This window comes from Camarhynchus parvulus, chromosome 19 (genome assembly GCF_901933205.1).
Source record: "Camarhynchus parvulus chromosome 19, STF_HiC, whole genome shotgun sequence".
Lineage (NCBI taxonomy): Eukaryota > Metazoa > Chordata > Aves > Passeriformes > Thraupidae > Camarhynchus > Camarhynchus parvulus.
In genome coordinates this window covers 10,489,463-10,508,872 of record NC_044589.1, presented here as the reverse complement: position 1 = coordinate 10,508,872, position 19,410 = coordinate 10,489,463, and the positions used below count along the sequence as shown (strand labels likewise).

The 19,410-nt window shown below is 47.2% G+C and overlaps 1 protein-coding gene across 1 annotated transcript in view; it reads right to left on the bottom strand.

The window, feature by feature from the left end:
• The window catches only part of KSR1 (kinase suppressor of ras 1), a 48,033-nt gene that overhangs the window by 14,086 nt on the left and 14,537 nt on the right, over nucleotides 1-19,410 (bottom strand). The window contains 2 exon segments of the mRNA XM_030962841.1: nucleotides 723-870; nucleotides 8,490-8,630. Coding sequence (XP_030818701.1) covers nucleotides 723-870; nucleotides 8,490-8,630 — 289 coding nt within the window.

Genomic DNA, 19,410 nt, shown 5'->3' with positions numbered 1-19,410 from the left:
TTGGGAGACATATATCTGAGTTTTTAAAAATGCCATTTCTTTCTAAAAGGTGAACACCATAACTCCTGAGCAACGGCTGGTTTATAGTGTGGATGGGAAATATTTGACAGCCTGGGACAAGAAAGATTAGAAAAAAGGAAACATGAGACTGAGCTGTTTGCTGATTTTTTCCATTAACTAATCTTTACCATTTGCAAATGGATGAACTGTCATAATACCAACAGGAAACATCACCTTTCAGTGACAGATTGATAACTGCTACAAAGAAAGATGTGGTGCATGTGAGTCCCAGTCTGCTGGGAGAGGCTCTTGTACAAACAGATCGTACAGTGCCTGTGGAAGTGCTAGGGGAAGGTTTCTCTCTGAGCTGGCAATATTTGGGAAAGGCATCACCTACAAAGAATCTGGATGTATTTAAGTAAGTCAAGGATGTGTACTGATCCGTGGAGAATGAACTGGAGCATTAGACACAACTCTGAACAGAAAGGGTTAATAAGGATATACTCTACTGAGTAGGAGAGGATTCTACATACATTTATTTCCATTTATTTATCTGACTTGATGTCCAAACCAAACCCAGCTGACAGCTCTGGATAGGTTTGATCAGCGCACATCCCAGAGCCATACGCTGCTCACAGAACATCCTCAGGCAGCGTCTGCAGGGCAGCAGACGGGGCTGGGCTGGGGACACCAGTGCCCCAGGAGAACAAGGCAGTGTGTACCTGACTCCGTCACCTTCCGCAGGCAGCTCAGGGCCCCGTTGAGCCTGGAGCACTCCTCATCTCTGGCTCCACATCTCTTCATCGTTTCTTTCACCTTTGACTCATTCATTTCTAGTAAGGCATCCAGGGTCAGCTCCTCTGGTATTCTCTGCAGGAAAGCAAGAGAGACCCTTTTTGTTGCTGTGTGTACAAAAGGAGTGTCACCTGTTGGGTACTTTGAGCAGTGGCACTGTCTCACTGCCAGGGCTGACTCATGGCTCACTCCTGTGGGCAGTGCCCCTCTCTGGCATGGCCAGCAGTGCCCACAGCTGCTCTCTCCCCTGCCTGGGGTGAGTGTGCTCTGCACCTCCAGGACTGCTCATCCTCTGCTATTCCACTCAGGATTACAGGGGATCAAAATACTCCTCCCCTTGTGGAAAATTTTTGCAAAGCTACTAATGAAACTTAACTTTCTCATTAAAAATAGGGTCCGAAATAAAACAGGTCTAAAACCTGAAAAAGAGTCAGATAAGGATGTTTGGCTTTTCAGTACTGAAGTGAACAGCAGAAACAGTGAGGAAAATTACTTCTTTATTTGAACAAAAAAGAAATGTTTTTACAAAGATAGCAGCCTCCTCCTCAAGCAGTCTTTCCTTCATCAGAGAACCAGCCTTACCCATATCCTGCCTGGAGAGATATCTGTGCAGAACTCCTTCTACATCTTAATACACCAAAGCCCCACAGTGATAAGGCTCAGATCAGGCAGACACAAAAGATACAAGAGCCTGGAAAACACAAAATGATCTGGTATTTCCTGACACAGAACTGAGCTGTGTGTCTCTCTCCTCCCCCATTCAAATGTTTCCAGTGTAAGTCTGCAGCAATTGTGGTTAATAAACAAAACCAGGATACTTAGCCCAGTTACCCAGGAATTTCCCTGTAAAGTTCTGCCTAAACAAACCTCCCTGTTGCCTATTCTCACAATGAGATCACAAATTTCACAATATTTGGCCTTTATCCTAAAGTTTCGACTCCTGGAATCAAACTATAAAAAAGGCTTTGAACTTTATTTGAAGGGGAAACTCAAAAGTGTGTGTCACTGCTTGGTGAAACAAAAAGCTTGGAATCCTCTAGTCCTTAAACCCCACTTCCGACTCAGAAGCAGACGTGAATGTGCTGAATGTCCTTTAACAATTGCATCTTTCTTCAGCCAGACTCTGGCTTTGAGAGCTGACACAGGACTTTCAGCTGTGACAGTGCCCAACAGCCCCAACCTTTGGAGCTCTGTAGGTGGCAACACAAAGAGTTTCCCATTTTAGTAACTGTGGCATGGAGCAAACAAAAAGAATAAATTAAGAAAGGGCAGAAGTCTAAGAAACACATCCTGTATCTTCTGTCACATGCCCTGGACTGGATGAAACACAAAACACAGCTGACTCAAGGGAGGCCAGGAATTTAAATGAGCAGTAAGCATGAAGCAGGACCAGAGCAGAGCCAGAGTTCAATGAAGTTTGGGTAGACTTTCTTTCTTTTTCCCTGTAACTAATCTTCGCAGAATAACAAAAGCACAGACATCACAACTGATGCTGGGTATTATTCATTTTTCTGCACATCTGCACCACCATGATGCAGGACATAGGACTGCCCATCCCTTTGGAGGACACAGTCTCTCTGTGCCCAGAGCTGACTGATGATGGTCCCCACAAGGCCCAGCTCTGCACCCCCAGCTCAGCTCTTACACAGATCCTGCCTGAGGGGACTGCACCCACACACAAAGCCCAAGCTCCTCTTCTGCTCAGTAGTTTAATTTTAGAAAGACAGAATAGCAAGTTGTAGGAAAGTAGAAAGTACAGAAAAGGAGATTATATTTAAACAATCCCAATGACCTTGAGCTGGGAGAGCTCAGACTTTCTGAACCTGCTGCCAGCCCCCATGACACGCGACAAAAGAAATAAGCCTTCAGAGAGGGGGAGGGAGGGCAAGTAAGAGGCTTTCTTTAAACAGCCACTCATGTGCTGCACATATGTGATGGCTTAATATAAAACTGGTCAACCTGATCCCTGTAAGATTGGCCTGCTCTGCCTTGGCTGTGTGTCACCCCCCAGGCAGTGTGACAGTGAGGAGGGTCACTAGTTCAGGGTGGCTCTCAAACAGGCTCTGCTGCTGCCCTGGCTCAGCTGCTCTGGGGGGAGAAGGGCCCCTGCTCAGGGGCACGAGGTGGGCTCTGGCCCCTCAGTGCAGCTCTGGGCCCTTGCACAGGGGTTACTCCAACTCCTCACCGCTGAGGGTGAGAAATGTGGGTCCAGCTCTCTTTACCTGCTTCTTCAGTGGGTGCTGAGGCTTTTTTTAAAAACAGCTTTAAAAATGCAGATTAAAGGCTTGCATTAGGACCAAGCTCAACACCACCTCCTTGGGCACACCTTGTCTTGACAGGGAGAGCTGCAAGATATTCAGACAGTACTCTACTAATAAGGTCAGATTTAAAAACAGAGAAAAAGCAGGAGAAGATAGAATCTGCTTTCAATCTTCAGCACCTCATAACTGCCAGCAAAATCTAAAGCCTAACCATGCACTGCTCAGCAGAAGGGATGCTAAAAAGTCCAAAGCAGGAAATTATTCCTCCCTACAACAGGTAAGAGGCCTTCTCCCTGAAGCCCTCCTGCTTATCAGACACAGATTGCACTTCATGGTGCACAAGTCTAAAGAGACAAAAGTGAGTACCAGTGCATCCAAGGAGCCATCCAAGTCTCAATTAGTCCGGGTGAAGAGTTCACAGCAGTCTTTAATCTTGTCTAGTGACCAACTTAAATCCCTGAAACATGGCAAAAATGCTGGTATCTAACACAGTGGAGGGGTTATTTTTGGTAAAGATTCCACCCTGCAGATAAGCCTACGTAGCTAATGCTGCTGCAGGCACTCTGCAAAATCAGCCTGACCTGCTCCTCGACCCAGTAGCCACAGCTCTTCCTGTAAAGCTGGACAGTTGTCAAGGCCCCAAATGCCTCCTCTTAAATCAATACATTCCCTCTCCAATCATCCTCCCATGAAGCAGCAGATGCTAGAAGAGAAAGCCCATTACATAAGGTGCTTAAATTCCCACTGATAGCTCTAAGCAAAGCATGTAAAGATGCTGTTAAGAACATCTTGTGCCTGCTAGTTGTTATTTTGCAGTGTTTTTCTGGTGCCCAGCAATGAAGGTACTGAAAAATTGCTGTATTATTAAATTCCTGGAGATTTTATGGGCATTCTGGAAAGCCTCTCAATTGAAATTTCCAGCTTGCATTAAGCTGTGAGCATAAACAGGCCACGGTTCCACCTAACATCACCCTCCTCACGGTTCCACCTCACAGCAGAGGCTGGAGAGGAGCTGACAGGCTCAGGGCATTGTGTCCAGCTGGCTCTTTGGGGACAGGAGAGCTGCTGTCACAACTCTTGTGTGGCAGACAGGTGCAGCAGTTGCAGATCCCTCGGGCTGACCTCAAGCCATGAAGGGTTCACAGTGCCCAAAGCTGCAAGGGGCACCTGGAGCCCTTGGCAGGGAAGGGGAGCCCTGGCAGTGGTACAGACTATCTTCCAGGAGCTGTTTACACTGGGGAGGGCCTTCAGCTGGAACACTGAAGGAATTTTACAGCTCTAGGAAGCCTGCAGGACAGAATTAATTTGCATACACACAATTAGCACATCCAGGATCTCTGCTATCTGGCTGGCCAGCCAGAGCTCCTGCTGCCAGACCCATGGAAATCCCCAACAGCCAGCCACGGTCCTCATGGCCTGTTCATGCAGATATGCTGACAGAAAAAGATGAGAGGATACAGCTGGGGAAACCTGATAGGCATAGGCAGATCTGCCTCTTCTATCCCCCATGCAAAGGATGCACTCACAAAAACCCCTCACAGCTCCTCCAGTGACAGACCTGCTGTGAGCTGGGCCACCCTGTGCCAAAAGAACCCTCTGCCACGGGCTCACAGCAGCAGCCCCAGGCCCGTGGCTCACCCCTGGCAGGGGCACTTTCACAGGGGCAGCACAAGGCTCTGGGCAGACAATTCCTGCTCAAGGCAAGAGCCCTTCTTGCTCTGCTCCTGCCCTTGCCTTGCTCAGCTCTGCAGCTCTTTGGCATCAGTGCTGGCTGGGGATGGGCTTCACAGGCAGGCAGGAGGTATCCCAGAAAAGGGCACAAGGGTACAATTGGGACTCAAATCTGCTCCCAAAAGGAACAGCCTCAAAGCAGCCCCAACCACAGCCCTGTTCCACCTGCTCCCAGTCTCCCTGGTGACACAGCGCTGCTGATGGCCAGAGCCCGGGGCAGGATGTGCCCCTCCCTGTGCAGGACAGTTATCCACTCTAAAAACAGCTTTCCAAGCTTGACTGACTGGCACCCCTGCTCCACAGCCAGCAGGGCTGGCTCAGACATGCTTCAGAAGATGATAAGAAGATGACTCTGTTCTTAAGTTAGTTTTTAAGACAGTGACAAGTTACATGAGGGAACAAATACAATAGTTATGTTTCTGGGAAGCACAGTGATAAAGGCAGAGAAAATCGCTTTCTGGGCTGAAGAAAGAAAACCAACAGAATTTTTTTACTCTCTTCTGTTTGGCAGACATACTCCAAGCTCAGAACCCAGTAAATAGCTCTGCAAGAGACTTCTTGCATCAGCTCAAGAGTGGAGAGAGCACTCTGTTCTCATCCTCCCTCCTTCCCACTGCCCTCCCAATTCCTGACTCCAACTCCCAAGGCAAGCAGGACAATCCAGATCAATGTGTTTTTCTAGGACCATTTTCAGAGCAACTTTTACCCACTCAAGGTGACTACATAGCATGAACACACCTTCTGTCTGTAAGGCTCCTTGCCCTGTCTTTTCTAAGTCTCAGTTCGAGTACCTCTTTGCTCACTTTCATCCCACCATATTTAACCATTTATACATAATTTTTGGCACTAAACTACACACACAATTGGTCTCTAGAATTAATCAATCTCTAGAACTGATCAGATTCTGGAACTCCTAAGCAAAAACAATGACTGCAGCATTCCCTAGAAAAACACTTAAACAGCAAGTTACAGCGCCACATTAGCCCAGCTCCAAAGCAGAGCCTGCTGTCACTTTCCACGATAAAAATCTGTCTGGCAACTGATTAGAGGAACAGTAACAAAGCCACAGAAATAGCACAGGTTGGGGTGGGGGTTTCAAGTTCCCTTAGCGCTCTGGAAGGAGCTGTGTATTGCCAAGGAGGATGCCAGCAGTGCCCACCTACCTGCAGGCCCGCGAGGTCGGCGCAGCGCAGCCCTCGCACCCGGCGCAGCGTCACCGGCTCGCTGCTGTCCGTGCTCTCAGCAGCTCTAGCTGTTGCCCAACGCCATAAACACTGCATTGTTATTGCTATAATCTCCTCCAGAACTAAAGGATTTTACAGGCAGTCATTATTCTCGTTTTAAATATAGGTTTTCAAAGAAATAAAGGAGCCCAGCAATTATAATCACCAGAGCTTTCGAGCTTCACAATGTCTAGAGCAAGTCACTGAGCAAAAATAGTCTTCACTCAGGAGTAGAAGAGTCAGCAGATATTCTAAATTGGAGCTGCTGCTCTATTTCTGACAGGAGAGCCTGGGAGCTTCTGTGCTTCCCTGCATGGCAGCTTTATTTGGGAGAGGACTGGGGGGAGCGAGGGGAGGGGAGGGGAGACAGAGAAACAGAGCATTGTTCCTCTCACCGCCGAGCTAAAGAACTCCTGCAATTAGGCTGCTTTTCAACAGTGTTATGTCACAGATTAGCACAGTCTTGAAAATACTCCCTCCAGTAGCACTAGAAATGCAAAGGGACTCAGAACCATTTAAAAAAGCAAAAACCCCATCAACCCAGGCCTTTCTCCTGGTTTGTCCCTGACAGGCAGCAGGCACAGAGAGCCCTCCACTGCACCTCCTCCGGTGCCAGACCTGCTGTTCTGTTCAGCTCTCAGAGGTGCCCAGGGCAGGGCTCTGAGGCAGCTCTTCTGAGACTCCACAGGTACTTGGCAACCTCTCCAACTAGTTTCAGAGCCTAAAAGGCACAAGAAGAGAGGGCTGTTCTACCATGTGACCACACTGTGACACCTGAGCAGTTTTCCTCCTCTCTGCACCATTTTTTGGAAGCCTTAAGAAGGAAACCCAGCATGCCTATTTCCATTTTACAGCGAGCTAACAGTATCTGAGAGATGGGAAGCTGTTCCCAGTAGCACAGAGCCAGAACCACTCCAAGGTCCCCATTTTCACAGCATGACCTGCTCAACTCTGTCTGCAAAGGCTCCTCCCCATCCTGTCACAGGCAGTGTGCATGAAGCAGGACACCACTCTAGATTTTGTAATAACTAACCTATTAAAGCTCCTTCTGTCAGTGATTTCCATTTTGAAAGCTTTCAGCTGAAATGCAGTTCAATGTGCTGTATGAAATCTAAACAACAGCAGGAATGATCCCATGATACCTGAGACATTTCTGAAAGGTAACTCATCCCAGACAGCTCAGCACTGTGCTGATGTCAGTGTCCAACAGCAACAGTGGCTGCATGGCTATTTTTTGAGCAGTGAAATAACAGGACCAAAAAAAAAAAACACTGCAAGAGCAGAGCACTTAGTTTATTAGCCCAGCTATTTCCACTTCCCCCAGCTCACAGCCTGTTCCAGCATGCCTACTCAGAAATTATTTTAATGACCCACAGGGTGTTGCAGTTCTGCTGTCCAGCTAATACAAGGGCTACAGAAGCTGCCTGCAGCTGCATGAAATGGATGCAGAACCCTTAAAAGATAACCATACATTTGGAATCCCAGAGGAATTTCAGTGCTTTGTACACTTCTTACAGTTCTGTCCCAGAAGGAACAGAGTTCATTCATTTGGACACTGCTTTGGGACAGGGCAGCAAGAGAGCACAAATCAAAATAATACAGATCTGGGAAATTCTTTCTGCCTTAGACCAAACCCGAATTTGTTCGCCCCTTTTAGTGACCACACATACAGAAGGGCAGTCTCAACCCTCTCTGCTTCCTGAATTAGCAGGATGTGGCAGATTTGAACTGTCCACCTCCCTCCTCCCTTTCCTTCACCTCTTCCCCCCTCCTTTCTGTAGGCATCACAAAGGATTTATAAAAGAGCTACAAAGACATTCTTTTAGACTCAGGCAATTCCAGTAACCTTAGAAACCAACACTAGCTGGGAGCCTGACAGTTTGGCCACAGCAACAGGCTGCTTTTGTCCTCTCATTGTCACTGCTGCACCTTTGCCTGTGCCACCCAAAACCTCGCTGGGCTGGAAGGCAACACCAGCACCACGTTCAAAATGAACAGTAGGAAATAAAAGGAACAACTTCGTCCTGAACCCATACTGTTTAACTAAGAGACCACTTAGTTACATCAGAACCAAGCTGGAATAACTTCCATGAAAATTTGTGGAATTTTTCACCCAGGCAGATTCCTGCTGAGGTCAAAGAAAAATTGTGGTTGTTTAGCGATCAAAGGAAACTGAATGAGAACATTGTGACCTGGCCTGCAGAGGCAAAAATGGGAAAAAGAATAGAAAGAGCCTTTTCTGCCTTGTTTAACTGTCAGTGAACTGAGCTCTACGTGTGTGTGTGTGTGTGTGTGTGTGAGACTGTACCAATGGTCCTGTTTTGGCTAATGCTGGACACAGAACACAGTGCAGCACAGTACTATCAGTATCAGAAAGGTCGTGAGTGATTAAGTCCTGCCGTGGCTCTCAGACCCACAGGCAGCTGGGAATGTACTGAAGGGACAGGAGGGCTCTGTGGGGGCTGTGTCCCCTCCTTACCTGCACCACCTCCTTCCTGACGTTGACGATGTCCAGCCAGTCGTTGAAGCGGGGGTAGCTGTTGAGCTCGGCGGTGCGGTCGCTCAGGGGCACGCTCAGCTTGCACTGCCGCTGCCGGTGGATGTAGTCAATCAGCTTCACCTGGGGACCAGAACACAGACTCTGAGCTTCCTGGGCACGGGCTGACCTTGCCAGGCTGTGCTTGTACAGGGGGCATGCTGGCTTGTGAGCAGGGCTCTTACATGACACAGGAGTGACATCCTCCTATGAGCTCTTGGGGAAATCCACGCAGTGCATTTCCCTCACACTGAGCATCTTTGCTCTTCAGCATTGCAGCAGAAGCCAGGACCTGCTCTAAACCCCCATCAACAGCAGTTCTGAGGCAGGAATAGCCAAAGTACCCAAAGACTCTGAGGCCAGTTATCTGATGGGCATTTCTATTACAAAATCAACATTAAAACCAGCTAAATTGAAAGAACAAAAATTCAGGCAGTTGGACTAGATGATTTCTGCACATCTTCTATTCTAAAGTTTTATTCCAAAGCTTTTATCTCCTGACCATCTCATGGCAAATGCACTACACAGAATTCTTCACTTAAGGCACAAAAGAATAAAACAGCAAAAAGGAGTATTGTTTGTGCCTTATGTTTGCTTATCAAAAAGAAAATACTCTCCAAAGATTGCTCACTGTGTCACACATTCCCATGAGGCAGGCTTAAGCTTCAAAACCTTCCTAACAAAACAATGCCTCAAAGCAAGTTAGTTGATCCATGATTTATAAACCAAAACATGTTCTTAGTCAACAAATTTTAGCATCTGGGACATGATCAGACTGAAAATGTAAAGGAAAAAACAAACATGGATTCTTTGACCACGATGTGTCTCCTCTTACAGTTCAAGTGCTTTCCTATGAAGTTAGTTGAGAGCATGTTTTATGAGCAATCTATTCCTTACAACTATCAGCTATAGCAAGTTTGTCCCTGCCCACACACCAAATTCTGACAGCAGTGCCATGCAGTCTGAGATTTATCAAAAAGTGTGTGAATACTGAAGTGATTCCAATTCCTGTAATGCCCAGAGCAATGCAAAGCATTGCCATTTCCAGGAGAGGCAATCCAGGACTGCCATGTCCTAGAAACTCAGCCATCCCTTTGCATTCTCACCCTGACCCTCCTGCTGAAACCAGAGGAGCCTTTTCACCACAACTTCCCAACAGGGCTTTGGAGCACCAGCCCTACAATGAACTGGAAATCCCAACCCCTCGTTCTCAGTACCTCTTTTTATATAAAGGGGCTCACAGCACTTCCTTTTTTCCACCCCTGCTCTGCTTCCTCTGGCCAGAGCAGGGCAGGGCAGGGCCAGCCTCGGGAGGGACTGGCTGTGGGCTCAGCAGTGCCTGGGCCCCAGTGGCTGCCACACTGCTGCTGTGTGCCAGGCAGAGCCCAGGGGCTCTGTGCCTGCCATGTGTGCCATGTGCTGGGCCCTGTGAGACCCCAGGGGCTGCTGCTGGCTGTGCTCTGGCTGCCCTCTCTGCACCAGCCCCTCAGCTGTGCTCTGCCCCGAGTTCCCCTGGCTCTGGAGCAGGGGAGCTGGGATCCTCCAGGCAGCCCTGTGCACTCTGGGGCACACACGTGTCACGGGCTGCCTCAGTGCTGACCTTCTGCTTTCTCACTGTCACACGTCCTTTCCCACAGCAGCCTGTCCACAGGGCTCTCCTGTTCACTGCCATGGCAGAAAGGAGCTTGCAGGTGCTGTCCCAAGGATTTTCCTGCTCGGGGCTTGCTTTAAATTTTCTTTCTTCTCAGTGTCCTTTTCCCCTCTATGGACACTGACATTGGGATGAGTAGATGGGCAGGGGCCCCTCAGGACAGGCAGAAAGAAGAGGATGCAGGAAGTTTGTAGACTCAACAGCCCCCAGTATGCCAAAAATCAGCTTACACAAATGAGAAACAGCTTCCCAACTGTGCAATAGCTATGTCATGGAAAAGAGAAGGAAGACAGAAATCACCCAAGCCTTGTCTCTTTGCAGAGGCCACTCGAGGGAAGGGCCAATGACGATATGTGTTCTGATATACAAACTGCAACCACAACATCCAGCCCCAGGCAAACAGCTCAGCGTGTTTGTGAGCCTGCCCATGGAATTCCCAGGGCACCGAGGGATGTAGCTGCTGCTGCCCCTGGCTCACCTCACCCTTCCCCATTCCTGGGAATGCCTCAGGGTTGCAGAGCACCTAGGGACAGAGGCAAGATTGCACAGTGATTTTGGAACTGGTACAGCCAGCCCTGATGGGCCTGTGTCTAAAGCTTGGCTCTGCAGTCTGACTGTAATCTGTTATTTTAGTGTAGGATCTCCCATCAGGCAAGATTTATTTTTCCTGGAAGAAGGATGAGCTATCAGCATACTCTGTAAAGCCAGAGCTCCATGCTTCATTATATGGAACACTAATTACAGGCAAATGCCCTAAAAGTAGCACATGATCCAGAATAAAGCAGGGAACTGCAGGCATTGGAGGTGTCAGAATCTGTTCTAAAAACCACAGTGGAAGGAAAGGAGGGCTTAGCATCTATTTATAAATGAAAAATCACAAATTATGTAAAAGAAATTATACAGAAAGTGTGTGCCCCACGTTATCCAATTCCAGCGTGCAGTGTCACGAGGACAGCACGCTGCTCGAGGCAGGATGTTGCTGAGGTACAGCCACTGCTTTTGCACTCCTCACAGAAGTTCTCCTGGCCAACCCCAGAGTAACTCCAGAAGCATCACATGAGTAAGAGAACAGAGCTGGGCTGCACTCTGGCTCTGCCACTGACTGATCTGTCTGATCAGGAGCAAATGCACTCATCCCTCCCCTTCTCCCTGCACAGCTCTGCCTGCTCCTCCTGCAGGAACTCCCTGGAGCAGGCACCAGCCTCAGCTGGTTTCGTACTGCTTAAAAAAATACTGGTTCAAGAATTTCCCCTGCCCAGGTGTCATCCATAGCATAAATTCCTAAAGGACACTGCTGGAAGGGACTCTGTGCAGCATGGATTTCAATGTGGAGCTTTTCTCCTTTGCTGGAATGTAACGAATTCTCCAAAATGGATAAGCACTCTGGCAGCACAGCTCTGAGTGTCTCAGAGGGCCAAGGCTGGTTTTTCTCGGATAGCTCTTTCGCTTTTACTCCTCAAGTCCAAATTTGTTTTCCCCATGTCCTATAAATAGTGTATTTGCATTCTCGTCCCAGCCTACATACACCACGCTTCTCCCCTAGGATGAATTTCATTTTGTTGTTTCCTGCCCAGACTTTTTACTAAACTACATGGTTTGGCTTTAATAGCTGAGCTGTTGCAAAACCCTTTTCTGAGAATATAATAAAATTTCTGGGTTCAGTGACGCACATAAAAACCCACAACCAGCACACAGGTCTCCAACCACAAACTAGACTGAGAGATAAAGCCAATAGTAGCTACTCACTGCCTGCTTGCTAAATGGCACGTCCTACTCATCACAAATGGCAAACCCCATACCAGAAGCAGCAATACTCCAACTGCCTTGAACCCACAGAGACGGGAAAGGGCAAGAACAGAGACAGGACACGGAGCAGCTGGAGCACATCACTGACTCCAGGGCAGAGCCCTGCTGCTCTGCCTGGTGCAGCTGACGGCCAGGACACCAGTCCTCACTGCTCTGAGAAGGGCACATGCTGCCAGGTGCTCCTGGACACATGTTCATCTCCTTACAGCACCTTTAAAAGATCCCTTTACACCACAGATGAGAAGCAGGTCCAAGAAGTTTAGGAGAAATCTGCCAAGCTTGTACTTTTTTATTTATTTCTGCAAAATAAACAGCAGATCTCTTGAGATGCAAGTCTGCCCAAATCCATGACCTCCAGCCAACAGCTGGGACTTTAGAGGACAATAAACAAAAAGCAAATGCCCACAAGTTTTTCAGCTGCACTTCTGCAGACATGGCACAGAAAGGCATCTGAAAAACCAGATCACTGACACTGGGCTGCAGAATTCAGGAGATACTAACCAGATAAATCAAGTTTCATGCATTTGGGCGTCAACTCTCCCCAAGCTTCTTGTTGATTATGTTTTATTTGTGTTTACAAAAGTGGCATCTTGTTCCAAAGTCACTAAAAGGCATTAAACTTAGACCAAAACCCAGTCTGAATGCACTTGATCCAAGTAAACATGGAAAAAGGAGCAAAGGCTAGAAGACTCCCCATTTTTCTGAAGCCTTCTGTGGCTTAGTTTCATGCTTTTAATTTTTAATCTGCTTATCTTGAAATACCCTATAAATGCAGCAAAAATAGTAATTTTCAACTCACAAAAAAAAAAAAAGGGAAACCATGGCAGAGAATGAAAATTATAAATTAAACAACTTGGGGACAGGCAGAGGGAGGACTCTGCTATACCAAGGTGCCAGCCAAGATTTCTTCAGAATATCAACAGTTGGAGACCAAGTTTGATTCAATCATACGTTTCACAACCAAATGCCATGTTTTCACACTTTCACAAAACTTATAATCTGCTCAGTGAAGCCTGCAACTTTTCTTGTTGACTTGAAACATACGCAATGTTTAGAAGAGGAGTTTTGCAATACCCAAAACAAACAACTGTCATGATTTAATCAACAAATCAAGCACATGGTCAAAAGCAGATCCTATTGCTCCTGTGCCCGGAGATGAAATCTCAGGGAGCCTGGCAGCACTGGAGGAGACAATAAACATGAGCTTACACGGAAACTTCCAAGGCTACAAGCAAGTCCTGCCCTGCAATTTACCCAGCTGGTGGCTGAGGCTTTAAAAGGATCAGATCAATGTATGGCCCAGCTCTTGCATGTGGTTAAGAGAAATGCAAATCATCTATCTTGCCTCAGACAGGAATTAATCAGGAAGGAACTCCTCTATTAACCTCCTGCCAAGAACCAGCCCAGAGGGCAGGGAGCACTCCCTGAAGCACCCCAGCAGCTCCTGGTGCAGCAGGACACTGCACTGGCCAGATCAGGATCACAGCGTGAGGAATGTTCTGCATCTCTGCCTCCTCAAACAGAAGACAAAACTTCTGAGCTGGAGTTTATCTGCACGGGGCACTGGGGAAAGTCAGATGAGTCATCTGAAGGCATCCAGTGAAAGTGGATTCCCTTCACACCTTTTGCTGACTCTTATCTATTCTCCCCAGTGCGATTATATACACAAACGCTATGTCAGACCAAAAAAACCTTCCAGGCCACCTGAGAACTGAAGAGAACATAAAAAGGTCAGAATTGGACTTACCAAATTTGTCTCTGAAGTCATGCTTGGTACCCATGTGAGAAATTGATAAAGATCTCACCAGCTACTGGGAGAGCAGCAGCATGTGAGGATACTTCAGGGCACTTTCTCAAAGTCATCCATTTTAAAGTGAAAAAAGGGTACAGCAGGGTTGATCCATGCAAGGGAAAGACCCAGGATGTCACTGTTATACAGCATACAGATCTGGGGCAGAGCCTGGGCTCTGGAGAGCTCAAAAAGTCCCTGTGCAGGTGCCCACACAAGGCTCGGCTCTGCCAGGGGTCTGCAGGCACAGGACAGGCTTCTCTGTGCTGTGCAGCCAACCATCCAAACCAGTTCTGCTCCAGTGTGAGGGTCTGCAGGGCCCTCCAGCTGACAACAACCCAACCGTGCCTGCAGCTCTGCCCACTGAGCACTGAGCTGCTCCTTTATGAACCCAAGCTCTCAGCAGCTGACTCATCTGAGTGCCCCCAGCTATCTGGATGGTTATCAGCATCTGATCACAGCATCACCAGCACCAACTGCAGCCTCAGAAATTCTCATTTCCCCCTCTGTTCAGAGAACTCCTCCTTGTGCCTGTAGGTATAAAGATACCCGATGACAGTGTGAAGTGTTCCCTTTCTAGTACAGGGAGAATTGAACCAGTGCCTGGTTTTCACCAGTTTAGAACCAAATCTGCTTGCTTAAACTGAGAGAGTGGGTCTGTACCCTTTTCACATGACATATGCTCAATTTGCAGTGAAATCTGATCCAAACCTGTTCATAGAACACTTCGTTCAGCCACAGAGAAAACCATCCTTCCCATCTGTGCTTCCATTAGGAACAGTCACATAATGCAGGATTCAGCTGGAGAGTCTCACAATCTCACAAATTTCCAAACTACCTTGAGATCAGCAAGAAATTCGAACAGCTCTTTCCAAGGCAAGCACAGGATCCGCACAGGACCCAAAGTACGAGGAAGAGAAGCAAAACACTTCATTTCAAGGAATTATTTGTATCCTAAAAAAATAGGTCACTCCATTTGTCACCCAACGTGGCTTTGCCCTCAAAACCAGTAGAACTGAAGCTACTAAAGGATGATATTGTGACCTGTATTTTCACCAGCCATGCATGGTATCAGACAAAATATTACAGAGAAATAACTAGCGGCAAAGTAATTTGCTTTATTTGAGGTGGCATCTGAGAAAAAAAAGGGGCTCACTTACTGCCAGCCTCTGACCTGCAGCCTGTGGAATTCATTCTCTACTTGAACCCAGCTGACTCATTCAGCAAGAAGCTTGGCAGTGAGCAGGACACCTGTCCAGAATGGGAGGCCTGGTTTCTGTAGTTTTAGCTGTGCTGAAACAGCAGCAGAGCTCTTGCTCGCTTGGATGCATTTGCTATCCCCCCCTGCCCTGGTCACACAGGTGCAGCCACAAGCTCCAGGTCTGGGGTGACTGCTGTGCTGGGCCACAGGCACAATGCCCTTGAACAAGAGTGGCTGCAGAACAGTGACACTGCTTTGAATGCCACCAACACCTCAGGAACATCAATGCTCTCAAAGGACCCCATGCAGTAGCACCTTGTTAAAAACAAGAAAGAGGAAGAAGGATTAAAATAATTTGCACAAAGTGAAGGAGCAGCTCTGAAAAGGGGCCATGAAAGCTCTCAGTGCTCTGCTCTAACCAGTGGCTCCCAGCAGCAGGGACTCTGAAAAGCAGAAGGTGTCAGAAGGATGCCAAGGATGGAACAAGCCCCCAGGTGACAGTGCCACCATGGAGCCCTGGTGCCAGCCCTGCTGCTCCTGCAGGACCCAGCTGTGCTGCTCAGGGACTATGGGCTCACTTGTAACAGAAAAGGAAATAGTTTCTCAATGCATTGCTAAACAGACCCTGCAAAACAGGACCCAGCACAAGGCAGCAGGAAAATGTGCTGGCAAGGTGTGCTGGGGGGGAGAGGCCTTAGGAGAAACTGGTAAATACAAAGCACAGAGAGGTAGAGGGGTAGGGAGAGTTGGAACACCAGATGGATGGATTTTCCTTTGAACCCTCAGTCATGCCTGAGGCTGACACAATAGCCACTGCCCAAACACTACAGTATGTTATTTCTGCTTTGTCAAATGATGCAGACAGCATCATTTCTGGGTCACTTGGAGGCCACATACCACTCCTTTTCTTCTCCACTCTTCTCTTTTTCACAATCCCAGCAAGTGAGGCTGTAAACATTCAGTTGAGGCCTTCCCAGCTAAGAGTGGGAGGATGAAAAACTGCACAATCAAGTAGTTCCCTGAGCCTCATAACATAATTCTCTTCAAAGATTTCGTCCCAGCGAGGCATCTGAGCCTAATGCAGCTACAGGAACAGTGCTCTGCTTAAAGATCAGAGATTTCACACCCACTGAACACTAAAAATGAAAGCCCTCCCCCTTCCCTTGCAAGCCGAGGACACACACACAAGTGTAACAGAATGACTGAGAGCATTCTGCAAGACTAAGAACTGTACTTGCCATTTGCTGAGCACAGCCCTGCTGCTGCCACATCAGATCTGCAGCTCTGCTCCTCTCAGCTCACAGCTCTCCTGCACCCAGCGGGCTTCTTCACTCAGCCACGCTTCATCAGGCTTAGCTGTGCCTCCATACGGAGCACAGCAAGCTCCTCCTGCCCAGCCTCTCCTGAAGGCTACTGTTGTTTCACACTGCCCTACAGACCTGTTGGTGCATGGCCATTGAGCAGGCCAGTGGATTTACCCTGCTGTGAAGAATACCACACAGGCTTCTCCAAGTCGTGCAGGTAAACAAGCACCTGTCCAACCCTGTGAAGTCCTACAGAGGCAAATGCAGCCCAAACATAACATTAACACTCTGCCTCTCTCTATAATTATTCAGTATCTAGGCAAACCCACTGGATCTCTCCTCCCATCAAGAAAACAATTACCCCCCCACCCCTGTGGGCTTTCCAATGACTGCAGCAGAAGGCAGCAAGTGACAGGGAGAAAGACTATGGAAGGCTCAGAATCTGGAAAGGAAGCACCAGGCCATGCTCTGGGGATAGGAGTTGTGTTAAAGCCCATGGATCTCTCTGTAAAATTCAAAACTTAAAGTGCCTTTAAAGAGAATATCCTCCATAGTTTTTATGATGGCACTAATCATTCTCACACATCTCTGAAAGAACTCTCAGGTATATTTGGCTCATGGTTCAGGAAGTGAAAATAAAGACACCAACAAGCTGTGCATGTGTAAACTTAGAGCCTAAATAAAGGCGAGTTTACAGCAGACAATATAAAGCCAGACATTTCCTTCAGCAAGGTCAGGAAGAGAATGACTAATTGTGGATCCCCGTCATATTCCTGCACTTCCCTTTCCTCATTGCAAGCCTCATTCTGCAGGTCCTGAGCACCCCAAGCTGGCATAGACAGCGAGCTCCAAGGCAAACACCTTGGATGAGGTCTGAACAGTCTTCAGGACAGAACTGAGAGGTCTTGGAAAGAATCAAGCTCCTTCAATGGAGCATTTAGGTGTCCCTAATCCCAAAGGCTTTTTCCCATTTTTCTTCCTCTGCCTTCCCAGCGATCTTCCTTTTGTCTTACACGTTTCTTTTTCTGTAGCCTCAGTAAAATACAAGCACAAACCTCCAGTCTCTACCATTCCCTCACGTACTGGCTGGGGAATGAGACAGATTAGCAGTTTGTTCTCAGGCTTATCAGCACACCAAGGGAAGGAAACAAAAACACAACAAAATCAAATCCTCTGCTTGTTTGACTCAACTATTCGAGCACTTCCAGAGTTCACCTTCCCCTCCTCCACGGCACACACAGTTCCCCAGACTGCTGCCGGGCTGGGCTTTGGGGAAGAGGTTTACACAGAAAAGTGTTAAATCTCTGTAGGAGCAGGCTGCAGGTCTTGGAGCTGAAGACGTTCTGTCTCTGCACCCTGGGAAATCTCAGCTAAGAAACTGTATTCTCTGAAATGCTCCCAATTATTGGGTTTCTGCTAGAAAGAATTGAGCTATTTTGGCAAAGACTGGGGTCACATTTCTCTTTTCACAGACAGTGAGTGAGAAAGCTGCCATGGCTCACTGCTCACATTTTGTTTTTCAAAAAATCTCCTTGGGGCTCTCTCTTACTGGTTCACATTTGCCTGTAGCAACCATGAGGGGGTTTCTATCATTAGTTAAATACAAATACAGGATTTAGAGTGCAGACACCTGAACCCAGATTGCCAACCCTGAAAAGAACATTTTTTTCTTATGACCCTGAGACTTTCACCCAAACCATGTTGTGCCCACTTAAAAAGTAGAGAAAAATACAGCTGCTGACCCAGTAATAGTTGTATGAGGAAAAATATAGAGGAGACTGATAAGCAGCAATTGGCCATACACCAGACAGTTCTGCAACAGCTACCTGGCATCATACAGCAGCCTGGAAAGATTTTAATCAACACTTGAAAAAAGATCACAGATACAAAAATAACAAGCACCAAGCTCAGCATCTTTCAGGCAGGTACAATATCCATTACTTTTGTGAATTTCCACAGAAACTTCACACACCACGTTTTTCTCTGTACCTAAGCAGAACAGGAGGTTGGGGTTGGGACTGGTTTTACTTTGGTTTTGTTCATTTAAGAGAAGTGTATTGTGACAGCTGGCTAAAACCAAGTTTCTCATTTTCACAGCATTCTATGGAAGCAAATTAAAGTTCTCAAAACATATTCTTCTAATAAAAATCGGCATTAAATGTACAATGGAAGAAAATGTGCCAGTTCAGAATCAGAGTTTAAGCATTTTGCTTGTGTGTCCAAAACTTATTTTATGCAGAATTTGTGAAAAATCTGACCCTGACATTTTTGCTCCAGTTGGGGATTGGAAAAAGGCCTTTAGAGTAGAGCAAAGTTCTCACACTTGCCATCGCTTCCACAATTCAGAAAAAAAATCCAGAGCATCAGCCTGTAAGAAACATTCTAAAACATTATTTTTACACTTGTATGCTTCCATTCCATTTCTCTTTTCATGCTCTACAGGCTCTTTAGGAAATACTCTTCAGAAAACTTCTTCATCACCCCTTTGCATTCCTTGTGCTGAGTTACATCCCTTTTGTCTTAAAGTATGTCCTTGGATTATGTGCTGGAGAGAAGCTGAGCAGGCTCTGGGTTCAGGGTTTCCACTGCCCTGGCTCAGCCCAGAGGAGGGACTCACTGTGCTGAGCCACATCGACCAGAAACACACAAAACCCAAACTGCTGAGGAGAAAAGAAAAAGCCATTGTAACAGCCTGTGTGCTAGTCTGTCATGGAAATACTCTCCTCCCAAGGAGCAGGGGAAACACAAAGGGATTCTGTGTTGTATTTCTCTGCCTGCCAGCGGACAGCTCTGAGTGCTGGATGCAAATTCATGCCACAGGAGTTGAGATTTTTCACTGCAGCCAAGCAGCTCTGCATCATTATACAGAGATCACTCATGGGTTTGTCCAACTCCATTTACAGTATTTCACCTTGATCTCTCCAACAGGAACATGGATAAGTTAGGCATTACTGAAAATCCTGGATCCTGAGGATGCTGTAAAAAGCTGCAATGCCACAACTGTACAGTGGCAGACTCTAAGTGCCACTGCTACACTACTACACCTCCTGCCAGGTGTGCTGTAAGACACTACTGGGAGTAACTTTTTCTAGCACTCCTCCAGAATACCAAAG